We start from the raw sequence: 26,933 nt of genomic DNA, 5'->3' as shown, positions 1-26,933 counted from the left end.
AAAATAATTAAAGCACAAGCTAAATCCAAAATTATGCTCGCAATTTAGAGCAATCCTAATTTGCATGAATTATGATTATATTTAGTACTTGAATACTCACTTAGGCTCACTTTTACCATCCTCCTGATAAACTATCTAGAGGATAGTTGCCATGGTTACGGCGGTTTTAAGCACTCTCATTAGCTAAGGCTCGTTACTTTATTATGATTATTATTATGGTTACGGCTATCTCACGCACTCTGATTGGCTAGTAGATGGGTTTATCTATAAGATAAATTTAACTAAAAGATGGTAGTAATGGACCTAAGAGCTGGATTTATCTATCGGATAAATTTATCAAGAGGTGGTAAAAGTGGGCCTTAATATAATAAATACTTTTCATGGTAGTGGAATTAAAATAAATAAAATGTTACCGAAAACCTATAGACAGATATAATTAAGTGAAAATTACCAATAGAAATAAATGTGTTACAATAAAATGTAATGACATTTTCATGTTAGATGTTTTACAAACTTAATACGTTTATTTAAAATAGACAAATGTCTTAAACCGACACATGTTAATGCGAATTGAGCGGTATACCGCAACACAAACGGAAAAAAATAATCTCTTGTTTACACTCGTCGATATTTTTATCCAACTTTAAAGCAAACGAATCGATGCCGAATTTTTCCAACAACTCAGAGGCAGTGGAAAAGTTTGGCCGAAAAGATCAAAACAAGTGTGACAGTGTGCGTGGAGAATTTTATGTAACTTTCGGACAACGAACGATAATTCGCTAAGCTGATAGTGAAATTTTAAATAATCCGTACCATGTCACGCTGCGGACATATTATTTATTGTTAAAACGGGTAAATATGAAAATGGTTGCGTAGACGGAGTAAAAGCGAATAACATTAATAGTTATTATATCCTGTAACCTGTAACCTTTCGTTGATTTAATTTTTAGTCGGTATTAGTAAACTGAATGTCGAGATCGTTTCAACATAAGATGCAAAAACAGAGGAATCGTTCACGATCTCGACCGTAAGCAGAGTGATCTGTTGTTATTGTATTTTTTTTTTGTTGTAAGATAAAGAGATTCAATGGCAGGTGCGATAAATCAAATAACAAGTTGCGTCACGAGGCCGAAATTTTCCAGGTCGGTGATGTTTTTGCCGCTATATGTAAAGGGAATATTATAAGAGATTAATTGAAAAAATACACTCGCAAATTTATGATAATTTTTTTTAAACGGAAAAAAACGTTGCTATCCCAACATTTCGACGTCACCACGATAGTTATCTTTATTTTATTGTTAGCTTATTTATTTTACCGAACAAAACATTCCATTCTAAAATTAATTCTTTAAGGCACCTCTAAGAGTGATGCGGTACTATTTTGAAACATTCTACAAAGTATACTTTAGGAATACTTTGTTGCTTGATTATCCCATTAGTAGTAGTTTCCCATTTTCGTTCGTGTTCTCGAGTTTAGAAAGAAAGAAAGAAAAAAATCGTGGATAACGGCCGAGATCGCACGCTTGTCACCACACTGTAAAAGGTGAGCCACGGGCTACGGGAGACGGAACTTTCCAATTTGCGGCAATGGAAGTCACTAAAAGGAGCGGAAGGAGAACGCTCCTCAAGCGACTGTATTCGTTATTCAAATGGCGTGCGAGTTCGAGCAAAAACTTAGTATTTTCTCTTTGCCGGTTCGCGCCTCTGACAAACATGTTTATAACCTTGGCCGAGTATTGGCCGCAATTTAAATAAACGACAAGAAAAGCAAAATAAATAAAAATTCAAATTAAAGATTGATACACGATTAAAAATAAACCTTTTTTTCACTCATAACCACAACATTGATACAACATTAACAGAAATTACTTAATTAAATAACTAAAGGAGGACCATTTGCAACTGTCCACCAATTGTTGACAAAAACATGATAACATGTTATAAAAGAAAAATTGTATATATTAACATTCAAGCCTATTTACCGTTCAACGTCGCGAATGTATGTTATTAGGCTCGTAAGAATTTTAATAGCGAGTAATTAGATGACGAAAAGTATTAATTAACTCGGCGCTTGTTTTGGATTTTACTCGGCGCGAGAGAACGTTTAAAGAAAACGAGGGGAAGAAGAAGGGAAACTAACATGCATTATTCATTAAAATACGTAATTTATTTGACTCTTGAATATTAAATTTACGCAAATAACATTAATAGCCGAGAAACCGTCCGAAATAGAAAACGTAAAAATGTTTAAACAAAAACAATATGTTGTTATTTTACTTACCTACACGTTTTACAACAAAAACGTTTCAGTTTATTTTAAGTTTCTCGTTTATGAATCATACTCATTTTTCTTTATCAAAATTATGCCTGTTTTGTACTCTATGTTATTTTGATAATTTTTACTACATTTTCTAGTTGATATAAGTAAACTAATAATGTTAAATGAATAAACTAAACCAAAACGAATCTAAATTTCATATATAACATATACTATTGCAAATTGCAAAACCTGTACTGGCCGATTAAATTAGCACAAACAAGCTTACAAATGAATTTATTAGCTTGTTTACTCTGTTAGAGAACTGAAAGAGCGTTACCTAAGCGCGAAGCCAAAGTTTTGTATGTAACAAAACACTTTTAGAAATAAATCTTTCTTATTATTATTACCAACAACATAAATACACCTAAATAAATATAATGAAAAATGATTCATAAAATCCATCTTATTCCTTTCGGTTTAATTTCAAAATACTATACACTCATTTATTTATCCAAATAGTTATTTCATTCTTAGACCGCAGCTGCGGTTACGATCGCCATTATTCAAAACGCGCCTTGAAATTAATAAAACGTATAATGTGGACACGTTACTAAAAATTAAACCTAGCAACAAGACGGAAATAAACTGCCCCTTTGCATTATAACGAGCAACTCGCATAACAAAGACTTGCGTAAATAAATATTAAAATAATCAAGAGCATACATCGTAAAATTGTTTCAAAGTGCTGTGAGTAATCCATCACCGTAACAATACGCCGAGTAAAAAAAAAATAATAATAACCAAGAAGATTATAATTAAACAAAAAAAAACAATGAAGATTGTTGTGTTATTTAACTTATTTGTTTCCGACAAATTTAATTAGCTAGATTATAATAAAATTAAACACTTTGTAGATTGAAAGTTGTTTGTTAACTTTACTATTCACAAGTTTGTTTTGTTGTTTTAATTCGCAATGATATCAATTTCGTGTTATAATCAAATTCACACTTATTTATGCGAAAAAAACAACTTTATACAAGGAATTATTAAGAATGGAATATTTTGCTGGTTGAGATAATAAAGGGTATAAACATTTATTAAAATTTAAAGATCAAATATGATTTATTTAGAACTTTCTAGAATATGTGTAAAACGAAAACAAAGCGTACTAAGTAATTGGTTTTATCAAGCATTTTAATTTCTTTTTAAAAAGGAACGATAATAATCTTATACCTTGAAAGAGGGGTGAAATATCGAGATAAAAATTTCCAAGAATAAAATGGGTGAAAGACCTGGATTGAGAGGATAGAACACAACTTTAAATAAAGCTTGTATAGCGATAAATGATAGTGGATCAGAGATGGGATTAAAAAATGAACAGGAAGAATAGGATTATTTAATAAGTCGGGCACAATTTCCGTTACCAATTATTTTTATGATAATAAACGTATGATATGTAAAATCTTTTTTTATAAATAAATCTTCTTTATATCGTGATTCCGAGCTTTGCGTTTTAAATTTCGTAGAACTAAAAGATTTTCTATGATTATTCTAGGAATCAGGTCGAGATATCTTTAGATGTGTGAATATATACAAAGTTGCAGTAGTTTTTTTGACGTAAGGTAAGATGATAGTAAATCTAGAAATGATTGAAATAACTCGAGCCAGTAAATCCTTTTTTATGTTTAGAATTGTATGGAGAAAACTTATGGTGAAGAAATATTCTTTTAATTTCCTAGCTGATATAAACTTACATTTCAAATCTTCGAAATATAGTATAAAAGTTGTGACTGAAATGATACTTTCTAAATTCATACACAAAACAAAAAATATTAAAATAAGTACTACCTAAATACAGTAATTTTTCTCTATGGAGGATATATTTGTCTTAAATTAATAAATATAAAAGATTGTTATGCTGAAATAATAATCTGATATGATGCATGAGTCTTTGCAGTACCATTTTTACCGATATAGGACAAAATTGAAGAAACAATCTAGCAATTTTGACAATAATTAAAAATACTTCAAAATGAACTCACCGCGGTAGATTTACAGATATGGATTATCAAGTTTCTCTTGAAAACACCGCCATGGAAGATGCCGGATATTTATATCTGATTTATTGTGAACAACTTGGAGTAAATAATCGGTTGTCAAAATTCTAAATAACTATCGATTTAGACAAAAATCATCAAAACAAAATCAACTTCAAATATGTAGAAACATAGGATTTGAACATAGAGAAAATCTTTAAAAACCCAAAAAGAAAATATCACTTTTTTCTATATAATTCAATTTATAATAATAAATATGATTACAGACCTGCGCTGGCAGAAGCGCTAACTTTTCAAACAATATTTTAGTTAATGCTAAACTATTTCCGCTCAAAGAAGAAGTTATTAATGGTTTTCAAAATATAAACAGCGATATTGCAAAAGCTTCTATTGATAGGAGTACATTGTTATAGCAATGTTATCTTAGAGACGTATCTTCTAAAGCTACATCTGCTCCTTGCCATATTCTTCACTTCCTGCACACTTCCTCCGGTCTTACGTAATAAATATACACCCTACTAAGGCCAGTTCTCGTCTGAACCTCGAACAGCTTTTCCTTGGGCACTGTGTGGCAAGTCTTTTCGAGATTCATGAACATTAAATAGGTGGGCAAATCCCACGGTTTGCGTATTTCGATTACTTGTTAGAGGACGAAAATATTATCAGTACAATGCTTCCTGCACGGAAAGTACTCTGTTCTTCAACGTCGTCCCATTACATTTTATTCCTATTCTTTAAGACTTTGCCATTAAAAAAACCTTTTATTCCTTTTTTGGACTGAGCTGATTTAAGTTAAGTTCCAATTTTCTGGAATACTATCTCCTTTCAACATATACATGTTGCAGAGTGTTGCCAAAGATGTGTGTAATATCTCAGGTCTATGTTTGACCAGTTGAATGGGGATGTTTCCAGACTCAGCAAACTTTAGATTTTTTTATTTCCTCAACGCTGCTTATTTCTTCTGCATTAATTTTGGATACCTCCCCTTCTTGGGTCGGGTCTGTATATATATCACGCACGTCGAATTCTGCGCGAACCTCGTTTAGTAGTGTTTCATAATAATCTTTCCATTGGTTTACACTGATCAACAGCATGTTGTAGCATTGTTTCTAATTTTTCCTCATAGTCCCAATCGCCTTCTACGTTTGTTCTATCTAACTCCGATTTTTTTTTCACATTCCTGCTGTATTGGGTATATATCGATGTTGTCGTATGTACTTAAGCAACGTTGATAATTAATTAAACAATTCGTTCCATGTGGAACATTTATAGGGACCCCAGGTACGATATTGACTTTATATTCAGGAATCTCATGGAACAATATCGGAAATGGGGAATGAATATCAATATGGATAAGACAGAATATATGGAAATACCAAATAACATATATCCCAAACAACAAAATAAGAAGGTACAAAGAATACAGATATTTGGGTTGCATAATTTCAGAAGATGGAACATCTGCTAAAGATATCCAAAACAGGGCACAACAAGGTCGTAAAACTGTTCATATGATAAACTCCTTATTAAGGTCATGTCAGATTAAACCAAAAACAAAAATGACCTACCACTTAGTAGTAGAGGTCATTTTAACATACGGGTCGGAATGCTGGAAGCTTAGAAGAGCATGCAGACTATCAAGACTATCATCAGCAGCTATCATCTTTTGTTTTCATCCTATCGGCAAAAACTGAAAAATTTGCGAAAACCGCAAACGCGAATATCTCACTTATTACCAAAGATGCAATAAGTTAGGTCTATTCAATCAAAAAGTTGAGTTAGGTTAGTTTTCTTTTGAAACCCCAATTATACCGTGAAGATATCCCAATTATAGCGCGAAGGAATGTTATGATAGGTCAGTTTTCTTTTCAAACCCTAATTATAGCGTGAAGGAATGTTAGAATGAGTCAGTTTTCTTTTGAAACCACAATTATACCATGAAGAAACCACAATTATAGTGTGAAGGAATCTCTGTTCGAAATTTTTGGCATTAGCAGTTTCTTGAAAAACGAAACCATGACCAGAAACCAGATTTAATAAAGATAATAATGCTGCTATACTCTGAAGTATGTTTCTTGTCGCTCTTGAATCTGCGCCAATTCATAACTCGTAGTCCAAATATATTCATAGCCCAGTATTGTAACCTTTGTTACCTTAATGGCATCTCGGTTTCACGAACGCATACAATTCCCAGAAGCACTACAACTGTATGAACTTAGCAGAAGGAATATTCATAGGCGACTTAAAAGGAAGATACCACAAGACATCTAATTTAATTTAAAATATGTGAAATATACCAATAAGAAATTGAATTGATGATTATTATTTTGTATGTGATGAGGTTTTTTTAAAAATGTAATTTGTTAATGTAATGTATTATATAAGAAAAAGACATGTACCTATAGTAAAATATAATAAAAGGCGAATCAATCAAAGGTTTAAGTTTTTAAGAACCGTGTATATCCTTCCTCATGAAAAAAATCCAAATTTTTATGAAATTATTTAAAATACCAAAACTGTTTCATCATTATTCAAATATTAAAACCAATGCATTAAACATTATGCATAAACATTAATCATAATGAACCAAGAAAACATAATCCATAACCAGTTTTAGTTAAGCTAGTATTGCTTAGGAATAAAGCAAAAATCTTTAAAATATTAAGGTGATATTCAAGCTTGAGAATAAAATATTTACTAAACTATGTGGTTTATTAATATTAAACATTATTTATATGTTACATGTGGATTGTAAGAATTTTAAAAAGGTTGGGCGTGGCAAAAAAGGTTGGGAAACGCTGAACTAAATAGTACATGAGAGTTTACGCCACTTTTAACCAGTATTTTAGATAAATGGCCATGGCCCATTTTCTAGGTTTCCTCCTTAGTGTAGCTTAGCGTGTTTTTCATCTCTTCCTATCGTTACATTGCAAAATAATTTATTTATACTCTTCTTTGTTATTTATTTTTGGAGATAAGTTTGTTTTTGGACATGTGACAAAAGTAACTTCGACCAAACAAATCCTTTACGCCAATATTTATCAAAGCTATACTAGAAACATGTTGTAGGTCTTTTTGAATCATTAAAATTGGTTCCAAGTATTTTAAACGAAATAACAGTTTTGTTACTGGGATGTCATAAAATAGGGAAGGTATCAAACGCCCCACGCCACACGGCAATTAAAAAGCCAGCGCCCAACGAGGCACGACCGTTAAAAGAGATCATAATCGTAACCGTAAATCACCGGAACGCGAAAACAAGTGTTTTCACTAACGGCCCTCTCTTTTTTGTTACTCGTTTCTTCGTTTTGTCTCGAACGGTTTTATATCGACGACGTAGTCCTTCGTGTTATTCCATTTTGTTGATGTCCATCGCGAAAGGCATTCGTCGTCGTCCGATTGTTATTTTCGTTTGTTTACTACGAAAGCACGTTTTACTACTGCCAGCAATTCAACAACACCCAACGTCGTAGTTTTGGGATCGTTAACTTGACGAAGTTATTTTGTGTTATTACGTTCAAGTGTTGGCGCCAAATAATTTATATTAAATCTTTGTTTTGCTTAAAAATTTCTTTTTAGTAACTTAATTTTGTAAAAAAATGAAATGAATGTTGTGATCCTGATAGTAACAGATCACTTTATTCATGTATAATTATATAATTATGCGGACAAATCTACCCGTTGTAATAACATGGCACGGAACGGGTTGGTTGGGTTAATGTGATAAAAATTATATAGCGCCAAGACGTGCCGTGAAATTATCGCTATTAATTTAATTATGAGCTGACAGACAACGCTGCGCTATTAATTTGCACTTAGCAATTTAAATTCACTCGAATTCAACTTTCTTTAGTTAACTCGAGGCGATAAGTTTGTGTAAAATACACCTACACTACATATATGAGGTGGATCAAAAATAAAATTCTACTACATACTTTCAGGTTTATATGAAAAATTCATGAGATACTTAAAATTTTGCAAACGTTTCATAATAATAATAATTTCTTCTTTTTTGCTGTTATAAACTAAGTATTAAAATTTGACATTGTGTATAAATTTGAAAAAATAGGTCCGTTAGATTTGGCCTTGTTTAAGTCTTTTGCAAATTTCTGAGACGCCACGCAGTAGTGGTTTTTAAGTTGTTTGTCGTGTCATTTGAATAATTCAAAGCCCAGATGACATTATAGTCACCTACACAAATTAACATCGACGATGAAAACGTCACCGAGAATCGTCGTCAACCTCTAAATGACGATTGTGCAAACTGTCAAAGCTTGGCGCCATCAGAAGCGTAATGACAATTAACTCCAAATTGTTCATATGAGCGTCGTCAATTATCCAGGCGTTGTGTTTAATTAATGGTTTCCCCCTGTTTATCTAGTCAACGAGCGAGAAACTGCGTGAGAGAGAGAGAGTGAAAATAATTTATATCCGCCCTCCTCCAAGTGTTGCACTTTATAAAATGGTATCGAATGATGTATGTATATTAATGTGGGTACAATGTATGGTGTTGGACACACGAATAGAAGTTCAATTAGTAACATTCGAATTTATTGGGCAGCAGAGCGCAAAATTAACGGGCACGTGGCCTATTTTATTTTTCTCAAACCAAGGCCAAGGTTAACTACTACTAATTTGTAATTAAACGATTGTTATATCATAGTTTCGGATTTAAATTTGAACCGGAGTCATGGTCATTCATATTTTATAATCGCTTATTTTTAATCTTTTTTTTGCAAATTTTAGTAATAAATCAGTTATTCAAAGGTTACGTTTTTAACTTGTTTAATTATTGTTAATAAACTTGTTTACACAAACACATGTTTATAATAACACTTACAAAAATGTTGATTTATAAACGTTTTTGGTTTTAATTCACTAGTTTTGTTATCATTTGTGACAGTGTTAATTTGGCAACCGCGAATATTTGGGATGTCAAAATTCTCGAAGTCATTCTGTTGGTTTCGCGAGCCAAACATTCCGACAACTAGTTGAATAAATGCACTGGTTATAGTAACGTCGAAGGTTTCGTGACATCATCCACTTATTATTATTAAATATGACAATGTACAGGGATTATATAAAAATATAAATTGCTAGTGATTAAGTTTTGAAATAATTTTAGAAACTTACAAAATAATATGTCTGCTTTTTTAAAATTCGCCATCAGGATTATTATTTTTATTTATTGTGAATGCGTTGATTGCTGCTACATTCAGTATGCCGAAGAAAACCACCAACGGTCACCGCCTTATGTTTCGAGCAACTGGTTTTTCATCAACTGGTTTTTCATCGGAATTTTCGTCTATTTTGTCATCATAGTACATTGATGATACAACTAAAACATTCTTAGATTTTTTTGGTACAGTACATACGATATTATCGTCATATCAGCATGGAACGCGAAAACTGAAGACCTTACAGTCCTACCCTTGAATTTTAAATTTCATTCAACAATGATTTTCGATTGAATTGCATTGTACCAATTACTGTTAAGCGATGTTCATGCAGCAATCGACTTACGGCTTCGACACTAGTGAACCAGCGGTCCATGGTAATATTCCGTCCTGTTCCCGAAATATGGTTGGTCATTCTCATAATGACCGCGGCTGCAGAATTGTCCACTTGAAAGGTTCCTGTAGGTTGCAGTCCAGCATAAATCTCCAAATGCGATGTGTAAAAGGTTCTTGCATCCACTGTAGAAAACACTTTTATCCCATATTTATTTGGTTTATTTGGAATATAGACCCTAGAGCTACATCTTTCGCGAAATGCTAATAACATATTGTCCAAAGTCACATATTCACCCACACTGATTAAATTTTTCAAATATGTACCTTATGGCAGCAAGTTTGTCTAGTTTCAGTCGCTCCTCTCTTGTATCGGTGTTGTCAAAACGTATGCACTTCATCAGGAAAATAAATTTTCGTTGAGACATACTAGCAAGGAACATTTGCAGCCCTAAACCTTTTTCAAGCCAAAATTCACTTAATTTTTTACGGTCATTTCTGTTTTATTGGTAGGTGTAATATCGTATTTACTCTTGTATTTTTTTGATGCTTTTGAATATACAAATTAGTATTTACTGTAATAATTATAACTAAAATTTCTTTCTTGCTTCTCCAAGAAGTCCAAACAACTGGGTAACGATATTTTGATGTGTTGTGCGAACGCGCACTAGAGGGGGAGCACGCTTTTTCCACTTAGTTCTGTCAATTCCATAAAAATACTGAGATCGGCTACTACCAGTACTAGTACAAGGATTGTCCTCTTCATCTAGTTCTTTTTGTTCTGTATCAGCACTATGTTCCTTAATTATATCTTCAGCAACTGACTCACTATCAAATTCGTCACTAACGTGTGGACTTGGTATTTCATCGGTAAGTGCATTGATTTTCTGTTCATAATTATCCATTTCACAAAATCAAAATAATAAATTAGTATGTAGAAAACGTTACATTAACATAAAACGCTTTGCCTTCACTTATACAGGGTAAAAATCGTAATAAACATTCAAAAAACATGAAAACATTTTATTTTTCCATTTGGTAGTCAACCCCTCATAATTCTTGAATTGAAGATATCGGGTTTTGGTTTATGGGGTTGTGTTTCTTTTTCCATTACCTTTAAAATAAGGTTTTACCTATAAGGTCATCACCTATTTAAAAATGTAGGGATGGTTATCCCCTAAAAAAACTTTACATTGCATGGAAGTTCTAAACTATCTAAGAATGTAGTTTTTATGACTCTCTCGTTCAAACTTATAGCTCCGTCCCGGGAGTTTTGGGAAGCCCTGTATATAGTATTCCGAAATAATATTAAAGAGCAGGGCTGACCCTAAAATGGAACATACAGTGATACAATAAAGTCTAGATACACCCCAGAAAATGATAATATCTCAGCTCCTGAAATATAATTCAATACATTTTTTAAACGAAGAATATTAGAAGCCTATATTATTTTAATACAAAGTCGAAACAGTTTGACTTGTGCTACGAAGTAATGGCTACAGCAGTAGATTTAGTAGCACCTCTCTCAAGACGGTTAAACCCGAATTATTCTAGTTCTAGGTCTTGTGTTAGTTCTAGTGATAGTGCAAAACTAGAACTAACACTAGAACTAGAAACATTTCTGTTCTTCAGACGCACGGCTAAACCCGATATTTTCTAGTTCTAGGTCTAGTGTTAGTTCTAACACTAGACCTAGAACTAAAAACATTCGGGTTTAGCCGTGCGTTTTAGTTTAATAAAAATATACAACATAGTGATATCTTATGCTAACTAGCGCTACTTAGCACTGTCTCTAGAACTAACATTAAACCTAGAACTAGAAACATTCGGGCTTAGCCGCACGTCCCTCAAGACAGCTAAACCCGAATTATTCTAGTTCTAGGTCTTGTGTTAGTTCTCGTTTTAGTTCAATAAAAATATGCAACCTAAAAGTAGAAACATTCAGGTTTAGCCGTTTTAAGAGACGCACTGTGCTAGTGTTAGTATAGTTTTATTTGTTATTCAGCGCTAGATAGTTGTATATTTTTGTTGAGCTATAACGGACACTGATAGACTTTTTTTAGGACTGTATGTAGACTTTTTTGAGTTAAAGATATAAAAAATTAAAAAATTTCATTGAATTACATTTCGGGAGCTGAGATATTATCATTTTCAGGGCTGTATGTAGACTTTTGATATTCTTATTCAAAAGCAACTGAAAGAAATACTTCTTGTATTCAGAACTTTCCCTGAATAGAAGAAACTCCGTATAGTTACAACGCAGGGGATGCCCAGGAACATTTTATACATAATTGAAATTAATTACCTATAACATTTTTATCATTTATGATACAAAAGTTAGATGAAAAAAAAAGCAACACGAACACACGGGTTGGGTCTAATAGGAGCAAAACCCTTCTCACAACTAAACGACAAAACATAAAATTAAAACCAAAGAGAAAAACATGTATTTACTAAATATAAGAAGGTACCCAGATGATAAATCAATTGAAAAAATATATTTGGAAAAATGCAATCAAAAAATTATTTTAGCAGGTCTCACAGACCCAGCCCGTCAACTGGAGGTTTAATTGGATAAAACTTCTTGCTTTATTATATTGTTTTATTGCCTCGGCCGCAAGCGACCTCGGCTAAACTACTCCGTGCATCCTTGAAATCCATTTAGATTTTTATAAGTATTGCTAATAGGTTTGTTCCAACCAGCGGTTTGACTCGTCGTGGACTCGTCAAATGCAATCGCACAATTAAATAATGCAATGAAATCCGCTGAAATGTGACGACATTACTTGACATGTGCGATTGCATTTGACGAGTAAAGGATGAGTCCGACCGCCTGTTGGAACAAACCTAATGTAGCGCCTCGGCCGCAAGCAACCTCGGCTTAATTTAATAATGTGTTATTAATAATAACACATCTTTGAGAACTGTTCATATTTTGTATCGATATGGCATTACTTTACTGCCTCGGCTGCAAGCGACCTCGGCTTAATCAAAATGAAAAATATACAACAATGTAACGGTGAATAACAACTAATACTAGAACTATCGTTCTTGATTTATACATCGTATAGATAATTACCGGCGAGACGATAGCAACAAACCGCCCAGCAACAAACTTTTTCCTTTATATTTCCACCTACTTCTAGGGCCCATATCTTTGTTATTTAGAAAGATAGCGAAAAACTAAGCACACGGTTGGAAAGCTTGGTCTTTTCTCTATCTTAAACCGAGTTTTCGTCCGCCGATATGTTGATAATAAGAGCAAGAAAAAATAAGAAACGTCGCGCTGCATTCAATTTACCTTAAAATTACCAAACTTCACGGCCTTGTGCAGCCGTTACCAGACGAAAATTTAATAAATGGTTTACATATTCGGAAAGAGCTGACCTTGGACTATCTTATTCCGAGTTTTCGTCCGTCAATATCTGTCAGCGTCTGTAAAAAAAACGCTCCTGAAAAAGAGTCTACAGTTGGCAACAAACTTTACCTTTGTATTTCCATCTACTTTTCGGACGGATATCTTTGTTACTTATAACGATAGCGAAAAACTAAGCACACGGTTGGAAAGCTTGGTCGTTTCTCTATCTTAAACCGACTTTTCGTCCGCCGATATGTTGATAATGAGAGCAAGAAAAAATAAGAAACGTCGCGCTGCATTCAATTTACCTCAAAATTACCAAACTTCACGGCCTTGTGCAGCCGTTAACAGATGGAAATTCAATAAATGGCTTATATATTTGGAAAGAGCTGACCTTGGACTATCTTATTCCGAGTTTTCGTCCGCCAATATCTATCAGCGTCTGTAAGAAAAACCCACCTGAAAAAGCCCCTACCGATAAAAACACGCAAATATTTCTTGCACTAATAACTTTCCTATTTGACAGGGAGAAAACTTTACAAGAATATTCAGCTTATGGGAAATTTCCTGCTCTTTCCAACGATGTGTGACACACCGTGATCACACGTTTGCACAATCCTTTTTTTTTTACTATGAAGTACCTAAACCACGAATTTTTGGCGCGGCTAAACCACGCTTAGGTCAATAACTAACTCTCTTTTATGACGAGGAGAAAACTCTAGAACTATATTCATCTTATGGGAAATTTTCTGCTCTTTCCAACGGTGTCCGACGCACTTCGCTTACGCGTTTTTTAAATTGATGAACTGAGTTAAACTGCAAAGTTGGTAACGTTACCAGATTCAAAACCATCAAAACACAATTCAACAATTCGAGTCTAAAATCACTCAAATTCTTCCAGATTCTGATAAAATAGGTGTAACATGAAATAATCTTTCCTTTTTGAACAGTTTAACATGTTTCTAAACGTAAAACTAAAACTAGAACTAACACTAGCACTATCACTAGAACTAACACTAGACCTAGAACTAGAAACTTTCGGGTTCGCTTCCAACTTGTTTTCTGAAGAAGGTTGCAACATGGCACCCGAAACGTCAAAAATTTTTTCAAAAAACACACGTCTCAACCCGAAAGTTTCTAGTTCTAGGTCTAGTGTTAGTTGTAGTGATAGTGCTAGTGTTAGTTTTAGTTTTATTAACACCGGCCGTGAAACCCTTCGTACTTACATATATGTTTTTAAACGGTTTTAAATAAATTAAGAATGAATGAAAAATTATCTGTCAACATGAAATGAAGTTAGGATTCTCTCTCAGGTAAAACTTTGTTCCAATTTTTCCTTCATCATATAAGAAAGTTAGGTTAAGAAGTGATTGCGTTCTGCTACCTGTAGGTTGTCTTTCAGGTGCGTTTCTTTTACAGACGCTGGCAGATATTGACGGCGTCTGTAAATGAAAATTCGCAATAAGACAGGCCAAGATTAGCTCTTTTCGAATATGTAAACCATTTGTTGAATTTCCTTCTAATAAGGGCTGCAAATTTTTCGCTATTTTTCTAGATAACGAAAATATTGGACCGAAAAGTAGACGGAAATACAAGGGGAAAGTTTGTTGCTGGGCTGAAAAACGATTGTGCAAACGTGTGATTGAGATGTGTTATATACCGTTGAAAAGAGCAGAAAATTTCCCATAAGATGAATATAGTTCTAGAGTTTTCTCCACGTCATATAAGAGAGTTATTCACCCAAGCGTGGTTTAGCCGCGGCAAAAATTCGTGGCAGCGCGACGTTTCTTATTTTTTTTTGCTCTCATTATCAACATATCGGCGGAGGAAAACAGCGGTTTAAGATAGAGAAATGACCAAGCTTTCCAACCGTGTGCTTAGTTTTTCGCTAGCGTTATAAATAACAAAGATATCCGTCCGAAAAGTATATAGATGGAAATACAAAAGTAAAGTTTGTTGCCAACTGTAGGCTCCTTTTCAGGGGCGTTTTTTTGACAGACGCTGACAGATATTGACGGACGAAAACTAGGAATAAGATAGTCCAAGGTCAGCTCTTTCCGAATATGTAAACCATTTATTAAATTTTCGTCTGGTAACGGCTGCACAAGGCCGTGAAGTTTGGTAATTTTAAGGTAAATTGAATGCAGCGCGACGTTTCTTATTTTTTCTTGCTCTTATTATCAACATATCGGCGGACGAAAACTCGGTTTAGGATAGAGAAAAGACCAAGCTTTCCAACCGTGTGCTTAGTTTTTCGCTATCGTTATAAGTAACAAAGATATCCGTCCGAAAAGTAGATGGAAATACAAAGGTAAAGTTTGTTGCCAACTGTAGACTCTTTTTCAGGAGCGTTTTTTTTACAGACGCTGACAGATATTGACGGACGAAAACTCGGAATAGGATAGTCCAAGGTCAGCTCTTTCCGAATATGTAAACCATTTATTAAATTTTCGTCTGGTAATGGCTGCACAAGGCCGTGAAGTTTGGTAATTTTGAGGTAAATTGAATGCAGCGCGACGTTTCTTATTTTTTCTTGCTCTTATTATCAACATATCGGCGGACGAAAACTCGGTTTAAGATAGAGAAAAGACCAAGCTTTCCAACCGTGTGCTTAGTTTTTCGCTATCTTTCTAAATAACAAAGATATGGGCCCTAGAAGTAGGTGGAAATATAAAGGAAAAAGTTTGTTGCTGGGCGGTTTGTTGCTATCGTCTCGCCGGTTAGATAATTCGGGGAATACTCCGAGATGGATTTTATTTATAAGCGCTAACATTTACGTTTAAATACACTGATATATTATCATATTAACCGTATGACTTTAAAATATTTTGTCCGTTATATCGAGATATTACTGTATTTGGACACCTGTATATAGATTAATCTTGTGTTATACTTGAATGAACACAAATCGTTTGATTGTATCTTAAAAAAAATAATCCATTTCCTTTTTCTTTCGATTCAGGAGCAGGTATGTTAATCAATACAAGACGCGTGCTGTACCTGTCTCTTTAAAAAACGTTTTTCGATGACGCAACGTAATTGTCCGTACGATAACATCTACGTATAATTGAAACTGTGTGTACAAGCCGAAGGAGATTTTTTTCTTTCTCTCGCTAAGAGATCGGTAAGAGGTATTTGTATAGCCTCGAAGAATAAAAATTGTTTTACGCCGTTTTACGGGGACCCCATTAACTCCCAATTTGTCCTACCCAAGGTGCGCCCCGATTCGATCAGGCGCCAGAATCGCACGTGTAAATATTTAAAATGTTGCTTATTATTATTTAGATTTTATCTCAATGAAAAATCGAGTTACAGTGTCGCTTATTGTTGTGAATAAGTAAACGCGGACGATTGTCTTAGTCTATGTATGCGTTTACATGAATTGATAAAGTGCAACGATCCCGTGTCCCGATCGGATTTTTCGTGAACCGTGAGGTCAACGAAAAAAAAATTGAGCTTATTGGATTGGACGATAAGTTTGCGGGACGATTCGTTTGTCCTTCGTCTGTCTGTATAACCTACATTATTCGACGATAAATTGGTCGGCAAACGAGACGTAAGCCGATAACGTTATGTTGAGGCGTAATGTGTGAGCCATTTCAAGGGATTTATGTTGTACGCATCTGTGTGTGTATATATGCAAAAACAAAAATGTATCCACATCAATTTTTATGAAAGCATTCCACTCACCACAATTTTATTTTTACAAGATAAATTATGATTTTTGAGTCATATTAAAGTAAGTAAACTAAAATTACAAGTATCTTTAAGTATATTGATAGTTCATACAATTCCATGTCATTCCATATAGTATAAACCAGCAACCTTCACCTTACATATCAAGTAACTATTTGTATTGTAACATCCATAAAAATAGTTGTTTTTATGTTCCGTATAATTTACTCAGTTGATTGATTAAAAATTCAAACCCCGTCATTGTAAATAACTTTAAAAATTATTCCTTTTAATTTGATCAATTAAAATCAATTAAAGAATCGTGAAATTTTAGATTACGGTTATAATTATAGATGGAAAAAAATTCTTTATTCATGCAATATACAAACAATCAGGGCGCTGTTATCGATTTCATTTACCAAATGATATTAATTAGTTATTTATTACTAACTTTTCCATAAATAATAATATAGCTAATTAATTAATATAGTAATTAAAGTACACACATGTTATTACCTACATACATTTTTGATTAGCATTGATATAATGTATTTTAATGCGAACTTTAAATTATTGAAAATGTGGTTATAACAGGAAATGTAAATTATTCAGGTGTGGAAACTATTGTAATGGCTTCTGAATGTAACAGAATATGTTTGCCAAAATGTTGTTGGCCTACAAGAATCTGTATACAACTAAACAAATTAATAATATAAATTTTGTATTAATGTGTTGCTTAGAATAATCGAATGACGATATTAAGGAAATTACATGCTGTTTTCCTGGAAAGGTTACCCGCCGAAATATTTATATAAGAATATATAGTTTGTATTATCCCTTTAGAAACAAGAAGAAGCGCTTTAGTTTAATCGACCGCGACTATTTGAACAACAATTTTCCAAATCAATGGATTGATCGAGGAAGTCATCAGGTACGACCTCCTCGACCGCCGGATTTAAACCCGATTGAGTTTCTGTTTAAAAACGTTTAAAAAACTTTAGTAAATAAAACCCCTATTAAAAAAATAAAGAATTTGAGGGATGTAATTATAAGTTCATTAATCTTTTATATTGATTTTTTAATTACATGTACACAATACATTCTATAATAAACAACATTTCCTCCCAATTTTCAGGATTGCTCGGTTCAAAGTAAAGCAAGTAGTATCCATTATTTTTCATAAATTAGGAATTAGAAACCATCGCGACTCAAAGACCCCGGTAAATCCTCTAGTACAAAATCTATGAATACAAAGGTCGTAACGAGGGGAAAACAACCCTTGTCAGTCAACTCGACATGGTGAAGGTACAACGGCTAATCACATTCAGTTGTCGGCGAAAGCCAACATTATTATCAGATAAAATTCTGGAAAACTGTCATCACAACCAACACATATAAGATGATATAACAGCTGCTAAGATGGAAAACCTAACAGAAGAAGAGAAACCAAGAAGACTATAAGAGTCACGAAGGACAAGGAGGACCAAAAAGGTGTTTAAGAGTTTCTGACTATGACAGGATTCGACCCTTGAAGAGTAGGAACACAATAAAAACAGTTATCAAGGCCGCATCCTTCACCATTTGCAAAGAAAAGTAAGATGTAATAGCAAATACTTACTGGTCTAGCTTTTCCACCACTTCTAGTTAATGCAGAACATGGATAAAGTCCTCGAAATCAAGCGGAACGACTATCTGCTAGTTAGCTATCAAACGCGTCATGTGAAGGGCCAACACACCCAATGGAGGAGGTGTCAGGAGTACCTTAAACGTATCAAGTGAACAAAAAGTCTATGTACTACGATTAGGGTTATTCCTGGAAGCTGCACTAAATAATGAGAGCCATCCAGCAAATTAACCGCCTCCAAGGATGCGCAGGTACATGCAGAGCACGAGTAAGCCTGCACAAACCCCATTTTCCTACATTTCCAACAAATTCCAAAAACTGTGGAGTACTTTCCATTTAATGAAGTTCTCAAGATCTTTCCAAAAAGTTCAAGGTTCCTACAACCAATCCCTGGCATTAATTCAAGTCAATTCAAAATAAAATTTCTTTGACTTCTTATGTATCCAAGACCTTAATTTTTTCAGAACGGTTGTATAATACTAAATATAATACAACTATACAGATGACCATGTCGGCCGATCTCGATAATTTCCGCTGTAGTTCGCTAATGCATAATTCCTTACAATTATTGCTCAACTTCATCTTCGTTCGTGCTCTTTGGGTTGCAGTATGATGTTTATTTGCAGTAATAAGTCAAAGTTTTATAAACATGATGTGTTCACAAAAATTACAATCGCAAGAATTACTATAAGAGGTGGATAAAATTACGGACGATTCGATAAGTGACGTTGCTGCTGCTATTTGGGATTAAAGCGATACAGACGACAACGATAATAATATTCATATACCACAATCGGAACGTAAATTGAAAAGAAAACATACTGTAATATAGCCAAGTGCTGCGTTTGATTGAAAATTTGGTGAAAACTTTTTTCCCCTGGAAGTAGACGTCCCAGATTCTGAATACTTCAAATTATTCTTTGATAACACTCCAATAGAAATAGTTTTTCCGCGATATTCTGATTTTACTTTATAATTTACATGTTATTGATAACACTAAAATGAACGTTATGATACAATAAAGTCCATCAGAAAAGAGATGCCCGTGGTCAAAGAAAAATCGAATGCGAGAAATATGTTGGCTATGAAATGGTATGACAAAAAATACGTTTATTTGCTCACAACAGTAAATAAAGCAACAATGAAGTCCAATGTTAAGATACAGAATAATTACAGAAAAAGGATACAAGTACAAAAACACGAGTGAGTGTTAGAAGAGATAATATGAAAATGAGAACGGTTGACAAAATCGATATGGAAAAAAGTTTTGTTGAATGCGCAGGAGGTATAAAAACTATTCTTTCATTTATTAGATCTCACATTGTACAATTCCTACACTTATACCAAGTCAGAACATGAAAATCATTCTTTTCCTAGTTTCAGCTGGATGTTACACAAGAGGTGATTGAAAAACATCACATCTACCTCGTGAAACAGTAGTAAAGTATTATTCCACAAACTGCTGCTCAAAAATGAAAATCCTTCTTTTCCTAGTTTCAGCTGGATGTTGCACAAGAGGTGATTGAAAAACATTACGTCTACCTCGTGAAACAGTAGTAAAGTATTATTCCACAAACTGCTGCTCAAAAATCACGGATCCAAAGACGTTGACAAATTTGCAACATGACGAAGACGAAATTACGAAAACCTCAAAAAAAAAACACTAGGTTTGTGTGCACAGATTATAATGTTGCCTTATGTAATGTACAAGGTTGTAGCGCTTTCTTGACCAGGTTGCAACAGATTCTGATCCTCCAGCCAGATGATGACAAATCAAGTCCACTAGATGATGATGTAGAAGTATTAAAATACGATACAAATGCTGAACAGAACTTCTCAAACGAAGAACTTCACTAAACTCATGTGGGGTACAGGTAGAAAAGTTACAACTGACAACTTTTTTACAAGTACAGACCTTGCTGAATTACTTTTGCGTGAATATCGACTGACTATGATCGACATACTAAGGAAAAAGAAGTTTCAATTACCTCTAGCGCTAATAAAACTAAAAGTCCTGAAAAAACAATAATTGTTGCATTTCAAAAGAAATGCACTTTGGTCATATACCTGGCAAAGTGTTCTGCTTTTGTTTACTATACATCTTGAACAAGATATCATTGAGGAAGCCAGAAATCATATTGGACCTCAATCAAACAATAGAAGGCGTAGATGTTGTGAACAAACTGAATGCTGCATATAATTGTGCTTGGGTCTTTACTAACAAGTGATAAATAAGCAAATTTAATAAGAGTTGTGAAATGTGCCAAAGAAAGAGATTGTTAACTGTAACATTGCAATGTATTTGTAATGAAAGATATTAATAAATTATTTGTGACACTAATTGTGATTATAATTGATGTTCTTTGGGATTCGCCAAAAATGTAAGGATTGCAATATATTTTCTAAACATCCGCTAGGAGAATAAAAGCGAGGAAAAAGAAGTGGTTGTAAAGCCATTTGTTAACAACATTTAAATAGTCGCAGAGAAATTTGATTGATTTATAAACATAACTAGGTTGAAAACATGAATTTATTACAATATATGAGATAGCTAACACAAATATTGACGTGCTGTGCATTGTAGAAGTCTCCTGGAAGGTTGTCGTTTCGACGACTTTGCTTTGATATGAACAATAGTTTTTCAACTGCAATGCGACTCTGCACTTAAAACGTTGTATTTTTTGTAGTATTATTAATATACAATATATTTCAAAGTAATCTATAGTACATCTATCGAAATATATAAATTTGCGATTATGAAGATACTCTAAACCATGATAAATTATACAAGTGATGATCAGTTATTAAATTTTATCAGTAGCGGGTCAGTATTAATCGACGAATACATGATTCGTGTCAAGAGTGGCAGTTCATTAAACCAATATAAGCCTATAAACCAAATTAAAGGGATACAAATTATTGATTTTGAGTATAGGAAGCAGATTTAATATGTCAATTCCAAATTTAGTGCAATATCTAACAAAAAAAAAGTATAGTGTATCCAACTTATTATTGTGTGGAATTTAATCTTTCAAAAATAAGCAATTTTTAGCAATTCGCATAAAAAGGTACAAAATATTTTTTTAATTTATAATGCTAAATAAATCAAAATTAAATCAAATTAGATCAAAACACCTATAAATTATGATTAATAAATAGGAGTAAATGTTATTGGGTATATAAAATTCTTATAAAGTTGTTTTGTTAAAGTTAATCTGATTAAAGCATTAATTCGATTCAAGGTAAATGATCACGCAATGTTTACTTGTTGGTGACTCGACGAAGATTACAAAAAGAGAATAAAAAATGAAACGATAAAATCACTGGGTGAGTCAGATTCAGATTGCACTTTACGATTAAAGAGTATTCCAGCAATAAACTGAATATTAAATATTTTTTCTTACTAAAAAGGAATTGCAATAAATTTAAATCGATAACATAACAATGTTATAAAACGCACATTTCAAGGATATATTTGTTATATGAATAAAAAATGCCCCAAAGCTATTATTTTTTTACAAAGAGTGTTTTTCCAATACAAGTTTGGAGAGTGTTGGTTACGAAATGTCCGCCTCCACTTACGTTGGAATTAATTATGATGTACTGTTTAGTCATATTTTCTCTTTAACAGGTTTATTTAGAGGATATGGGTAGAAATTATCGGCAATAAATATTAATTTTACCGTCATGAAATTGAATGATACACATGACATAACTCAAGTGTACACCGACAATTACCGGTGAAAAGAAACTTCATAACTTATAAAACTTGAAGTCTCGCAGTTTGTAAAAAGGCTATTATTAAAAACAAGTTATTTGTATGAACGATTACGAAGCTTCACAGACTTTAACGTAAACATGTAGATATAGTTTTGAACCAAACTTGAACCACTGCATGCGGTACACACCTTATCTCGCATTCCAATTATATTGAACTTCCGACTGTTTCTCGATAAACTCGATAACAAGCTGTGCGAGATTTTAATGAAAATGATTTTGACGAAACGCACATCTGCTTATGTCACAAAACGTGTAAACTTTGAACCAAAAAAATTTACTGTTATGTCTTTAATGTTAAGATAAAGATTTTTTAAAAAAGATTTCTTACCTTTTCGTTGAATGATCCAAGACTGGGCAACTGTAACAAAGAAAATTAAAAATGAAAAGTAAACACAAATAAAAAGAAAACACACAATAAGCGTTAATTAAGAAGTTGAAGTTAAAAGTTAACAAGGCAACTTTACCATCTGTATTAAGGTAATAAAAGTTCATTAAAATTCATCTCGCCCAGCGAGCGGTCAAAAACACAATTATTATGTGTTGTATGTTTCGAAGGGACTGTTTTGTGGAGAGGGGCGGCAATACAAGTGGGGCATGCATAGCGCCTCATGTGGTAAACAAAGTCATAAAATAAATTTTAAAAAATCTTGTATTGCTGTTAAAGTGACGATCATAAAAATGACAACAATTTTGATACCTCCACGTGCAGAATTAAACGTAAACAAGATTTTTATGAATCTTCAATTATTATCTCGTATTAAAATTGCAGATTTTAACCTATATTTACACAATTTTACTTATGTAATTTATTTTTATAAAGATTTCTTTAAATCAAAAAAAAAATACACTTGTATTATGCCCCTATGACACGGAAACAGTTTATAACTAAGTAGAGCGATCTAAATCAATTATCTAACATATTCGATATTAATTACAGATATTGCCTGCCCAACAAACAGAAAAAAAAGAAAGTAATAAAATTAGTAATCTCAAGAGGATGATGAAACCAGTATTAACGACAGACGAAGTGATATAAAAGGTATTTCAAAACGACCACGGGTGCGAAGTTTGCCATAAATTTAAAAATGAAAGATGAATGTAATCGTGGTAACAAATCGATTTAATTTAGCACCATCCTATGCCACGCCATTCTTTACGACAAATACAAAAAGAAAATTTCCTTAACCATTTTCTATTTTAGTCGAGAAATCGATTTTGTTTAATATTAACGAATAAATACATAAACGTAAACATAAAGTGTTACTAATAACATATTAACATTGTACAGAGTTCACTTCCAACCTCAATTTCTGGAAATTTATGAGTAAATCGTTCAAACTTGTAAGAAATATTACCGAGGAGTATTAAAAATCTTAAATAAAGGAGGGTACCAAGTAATACATCATTTTAAAGATCTTTTAAAACCTATATTTTCATTCATTTCGGTCATTGAGCAGGTGTTCCAATTCGACTATCTTGGTTATAAATCAATGCATATGGGGATCTAAAGGGCAGCGTCACAAAGCAAGCCTTAAGGCAACAAGAATATCAGGTGCACTTTGCAACCTAATATGGAGGAGTAAACATCTATCAATCGCCAGCAAGACCAGAATATACAAGGCATGCGTAAGACCCGTCCTTACAAACATCGTAATATCCGATATACATCCAATATACTCCCAGGACATTGTCAAATGGGTCTGGCAGAGATGACGAAAATGGAACGAACATGTATCAACAATAAATGGCAAAACATACACAAAAACACCAATAGGAAAGCGTTGAAAGCGCTGGGAAGACAGCTGGATTCTTCTCCTCAGTATCACAGGAGAAGCAGAACCAGAAATGACGAAGCGTTATAACAAGTCGATAATGATCGATTTGATTACGAGGCTTTTAAGAAAATCTGTTGTTTTGTATTTCTAGCTGGTCACTCTACTTTAGGAGCATCGGAACAAAAAGAAATATTAAAGACTTTAACAAATAATTCTAAACTAGAGAAAAAAATAATCGCGTGGTCTGTTTGTAACTATTTAGAAAATAAAAATGCATGTTTTTGTTACGTTTTGCATCGATTTTGCGTTATTTAATTCAATGTGTGTAACGGAACAAAAAAATAATGGTATAAACGAAAAAACAGGCAATAGCATAAAACGTGAATTATATCCGGGTTTATTCCGGTATTCCCTGTTTGGAAATACATTGTCTGTTGGTTTAGTATAAACTGTTATTTATTTTATAAACTGTTATCAACCCAAAGTTATTTAAATGAAAATTAAGGTATTCAACGAACTGTCGTATCTCTTAGATATGTCAGAAATCTTATTGAAAAAGTTGTTCAGACTGGATCTGTTCCAAATACAAAACACAATCAGCCGAGAGTTTTAATTGAGGCCGCTCGCTCAAGTGGAAGTGTTGGGTCACTTCGGCATAAGTCGAGTTTCAAAAGATAAATTTCCATTCAAGATGTTAAAAAAAGAAGCTCACAGTACCGTCAGGGTCAATTTTTGCATTAAAAATTGTGAAGTTGAGTTTTTCATAAATTTCACACTGGGATTATTCTAGTATAATTAAATATAAGATTAAAAATGAAAAAACTAAAATCCCAGAAGCATGTACAGGGTGCGCCAAATTGGGCACTTTTAAGGGGAAACTCCTATTTCTATAAGAGATACAGGAAAAATGATATCAGTGCCTGAGGTTCGATTTTTATAAGAAACTAATGGCGAAAACCGTATATCGATATCTCTTACGGTTTCAGAGATACAGGTGTTTTTCAAAAAAGTGCATTTTCGAAAAGTGGTCATAACTTTTTTTCTTATTGATAAATCTTCCTTTCTGTGAAAACATTTCCAAAGCAACTTTTTAGGTAGAATTCGATGGAATAAGTTAGCTTTCCCTCACAGCAATATTTTAGCAGTTATGTCAATAAAAATGATCTTTTTAAATGGAACATCCTATATATTTTTGCTAATTCGACGAGAGCATAAAATTTCCTTTCCAAAAATATAGCACACTTGATATTTCATTCAAGTCTTCTTTGAAATATTATATTTATAAGTAGTATCAAGATAGTTGGTTACAATAAATTAAAACATAAGCTCATAAACAAAAAGAAGATTAAATTAATATGGCAACAAATAACAACAAAAGTAAACCCCTATTCTATAGAAAATGTTCAAAATGTCCCCAAAATGGTTTGTGTTATACACAGTCGACATCTTTTTTTCGCCCTTTTTGCCGAGTTGATAAGCTCAATGGGCCTAAGTGTTGCAAAAGCGTTCACAACTGTGGCTTCTTTATAGATAACATCTGTTATCTAACAGACAACAGATTTGAACATCTGTCCAAATACAATTTAAATAAAAATTCCGTGTTTCGTCACATTTTCCCAAGAGCCATTGGCAAAAATTCATGCGCCCTTCAAGATCTCCTGGTCTGAGGTAATGGACTTTGCTAGTTCTGTATGGCTTGAATCTGAATTTTTTTTAAATCCGCTTAGCTTTGGTTCTTGGAATTCCTGTGATTACACTCAATTGCCGCGTTGATATCTGTGGATTATTTTCCATTGACCCTAAAACTACTACTTCTTCTAATTCCCCGTCTTCATTCGGTATATAAGATTTTGATCTTTTCTTTTCGCCGCTAGTTTGTAGATTATATCACAATCTTCTAAAAATATCATTAAAAGGTTGCCGCCTCTCTGGATATCGTTCATGATATAAATTTCCTGCAGTCTCTGTATTCTAACCAGATTGTATAAAACATACTATCATGTCTCATTTTTCATATTTTTCATTTAAAAAAATCATTTTTATGTCAATAACCACTAAAATATTGCTTTGAGGGAACACTAACTTATTCTATCGAATTCTACTTAGAAAGTTGCTTTGGAAATGTTTTCACAGAAAGGAAGATTTGTTAATAAGAAAAAAGTTATGACGACTTTTCAAAAATGCGCTTTTTTGAAAAACACCTGTATCTCTAAAACCGTAAGCGATATCGATATGCGGTTTTCGCCATTAAGTTTCTTATAAAAATCGAACCACAGACACTGAAATCATTTTCCTCTATCTTTTATAGAAAAAGGAGTTTCCCTTTAAAAGTGTCTAATTTGGCCCACCCTGTACAGGTCTCCATAGCGTCGAAACACGTTGGTCCTTTGTTATTGTAAAGGAATGTCCTCTAAAAAAACCTGGCAAAGAGGTCTTGTAAAAGTTGCTGTAAGTTTCACCATTTAGTATTTTTGGCAGAAAATATGGACCTTCTAAAAATTCCAATCCAAATATTAACAGATCAACTCCAGGATGCAGCATTTGAACAGGTTGTAATTGGTTCTTGACAACAAACTTGTACTGGTGGTAGGATTATTTTCAACAGGCTGCATTAAATGTTTTAATACTATTTATTTATATATATATCTATTTATTTTTGCTTTGATCAATTTAGGAGTTAGGGATGCGAGGTTGATAATATCTCAAAAATATCTCAAAATCTCGGCAGTCGTCGCGTTAGTATATGCATATGCATATGTATTTATATATATGTATATATATGTGTGTATATATGTTTAATTCTGTATTTAATGCGTATCTGCAATAAGCGAGATTGGCATTTGATTCTTGTTTTTTTTCTTATCGATTACTATTATTTTATATAATTATTATAA

The 26,933-nt window shown here is 33.1% G+C and overlaps 1 protein-coding gene and 1 long non-coding RNA gene across 5 annotated transcripts in view; one reads left to right on the top strand and one right to left on the bottom strand.

Moving 5' to 3' along the window:
• The window catches only part of LOC111425780 (Sestrin), a 151,705-nt gene that overhangs the window by 83,835 nt on the left and 40,937 nt on the right, over positions 1-26,933 (bottom strand). For 2 of the 3 annotated variants that reach the window (XM_023060022.2, XM_023060021.2), the window contains exon 4: positions 22,593-22,622. In XM_023060022.2, coding sequence (XP_022915790.1) covers positions 22,593-22,622 — 30 coding nt within the window. Of the gene's footprint in view, positions 1-22,592; positions 22,623-22,728; positions 22,747-26,933 lie in introns of those variants that run through there. The other variant, XM_071200726.1, reaches the window with a different exon arrangement.
• On the top strand, positions 16,727-24,258 carry LOC139432320 (uncharacterized). Of its 2 annotated transcripts, XR_011642165.1 has the most exons (3): positions 16,727-16,924; positions 22,116-22,741; positions 23,202-24,258. It is a non-coding gene; the product is annotated as an uncharacterized lncRNA (long non-coding RNA). The 2 variants fall into 2 exon arrangements; XR_011642160.1 differs by lacking the exon at positions 16,727-16,924 and having other exon boundaries at positions 21,700-22,741.

Source organism: Onthophagus taurus, chromosome 1 (genome assembly GCF_036711975.1).
Source record: "Onthophagus taurus isolate NC chromosome 1, IU_Otau_3.0, whole genome shotgun sequence".
Lineage (NCBI taxonomy): Eukaryota > Metazoa > Arthropoda > Insecta > Coleoptera > Scarabaeidae > Onthophagus > Onthophagus taurus.
The sequence above is the reverse complement of the archived record's forward strand: the minus strand, read 5'-3'. Positions and strand labels throughout refer to the sequence as shown.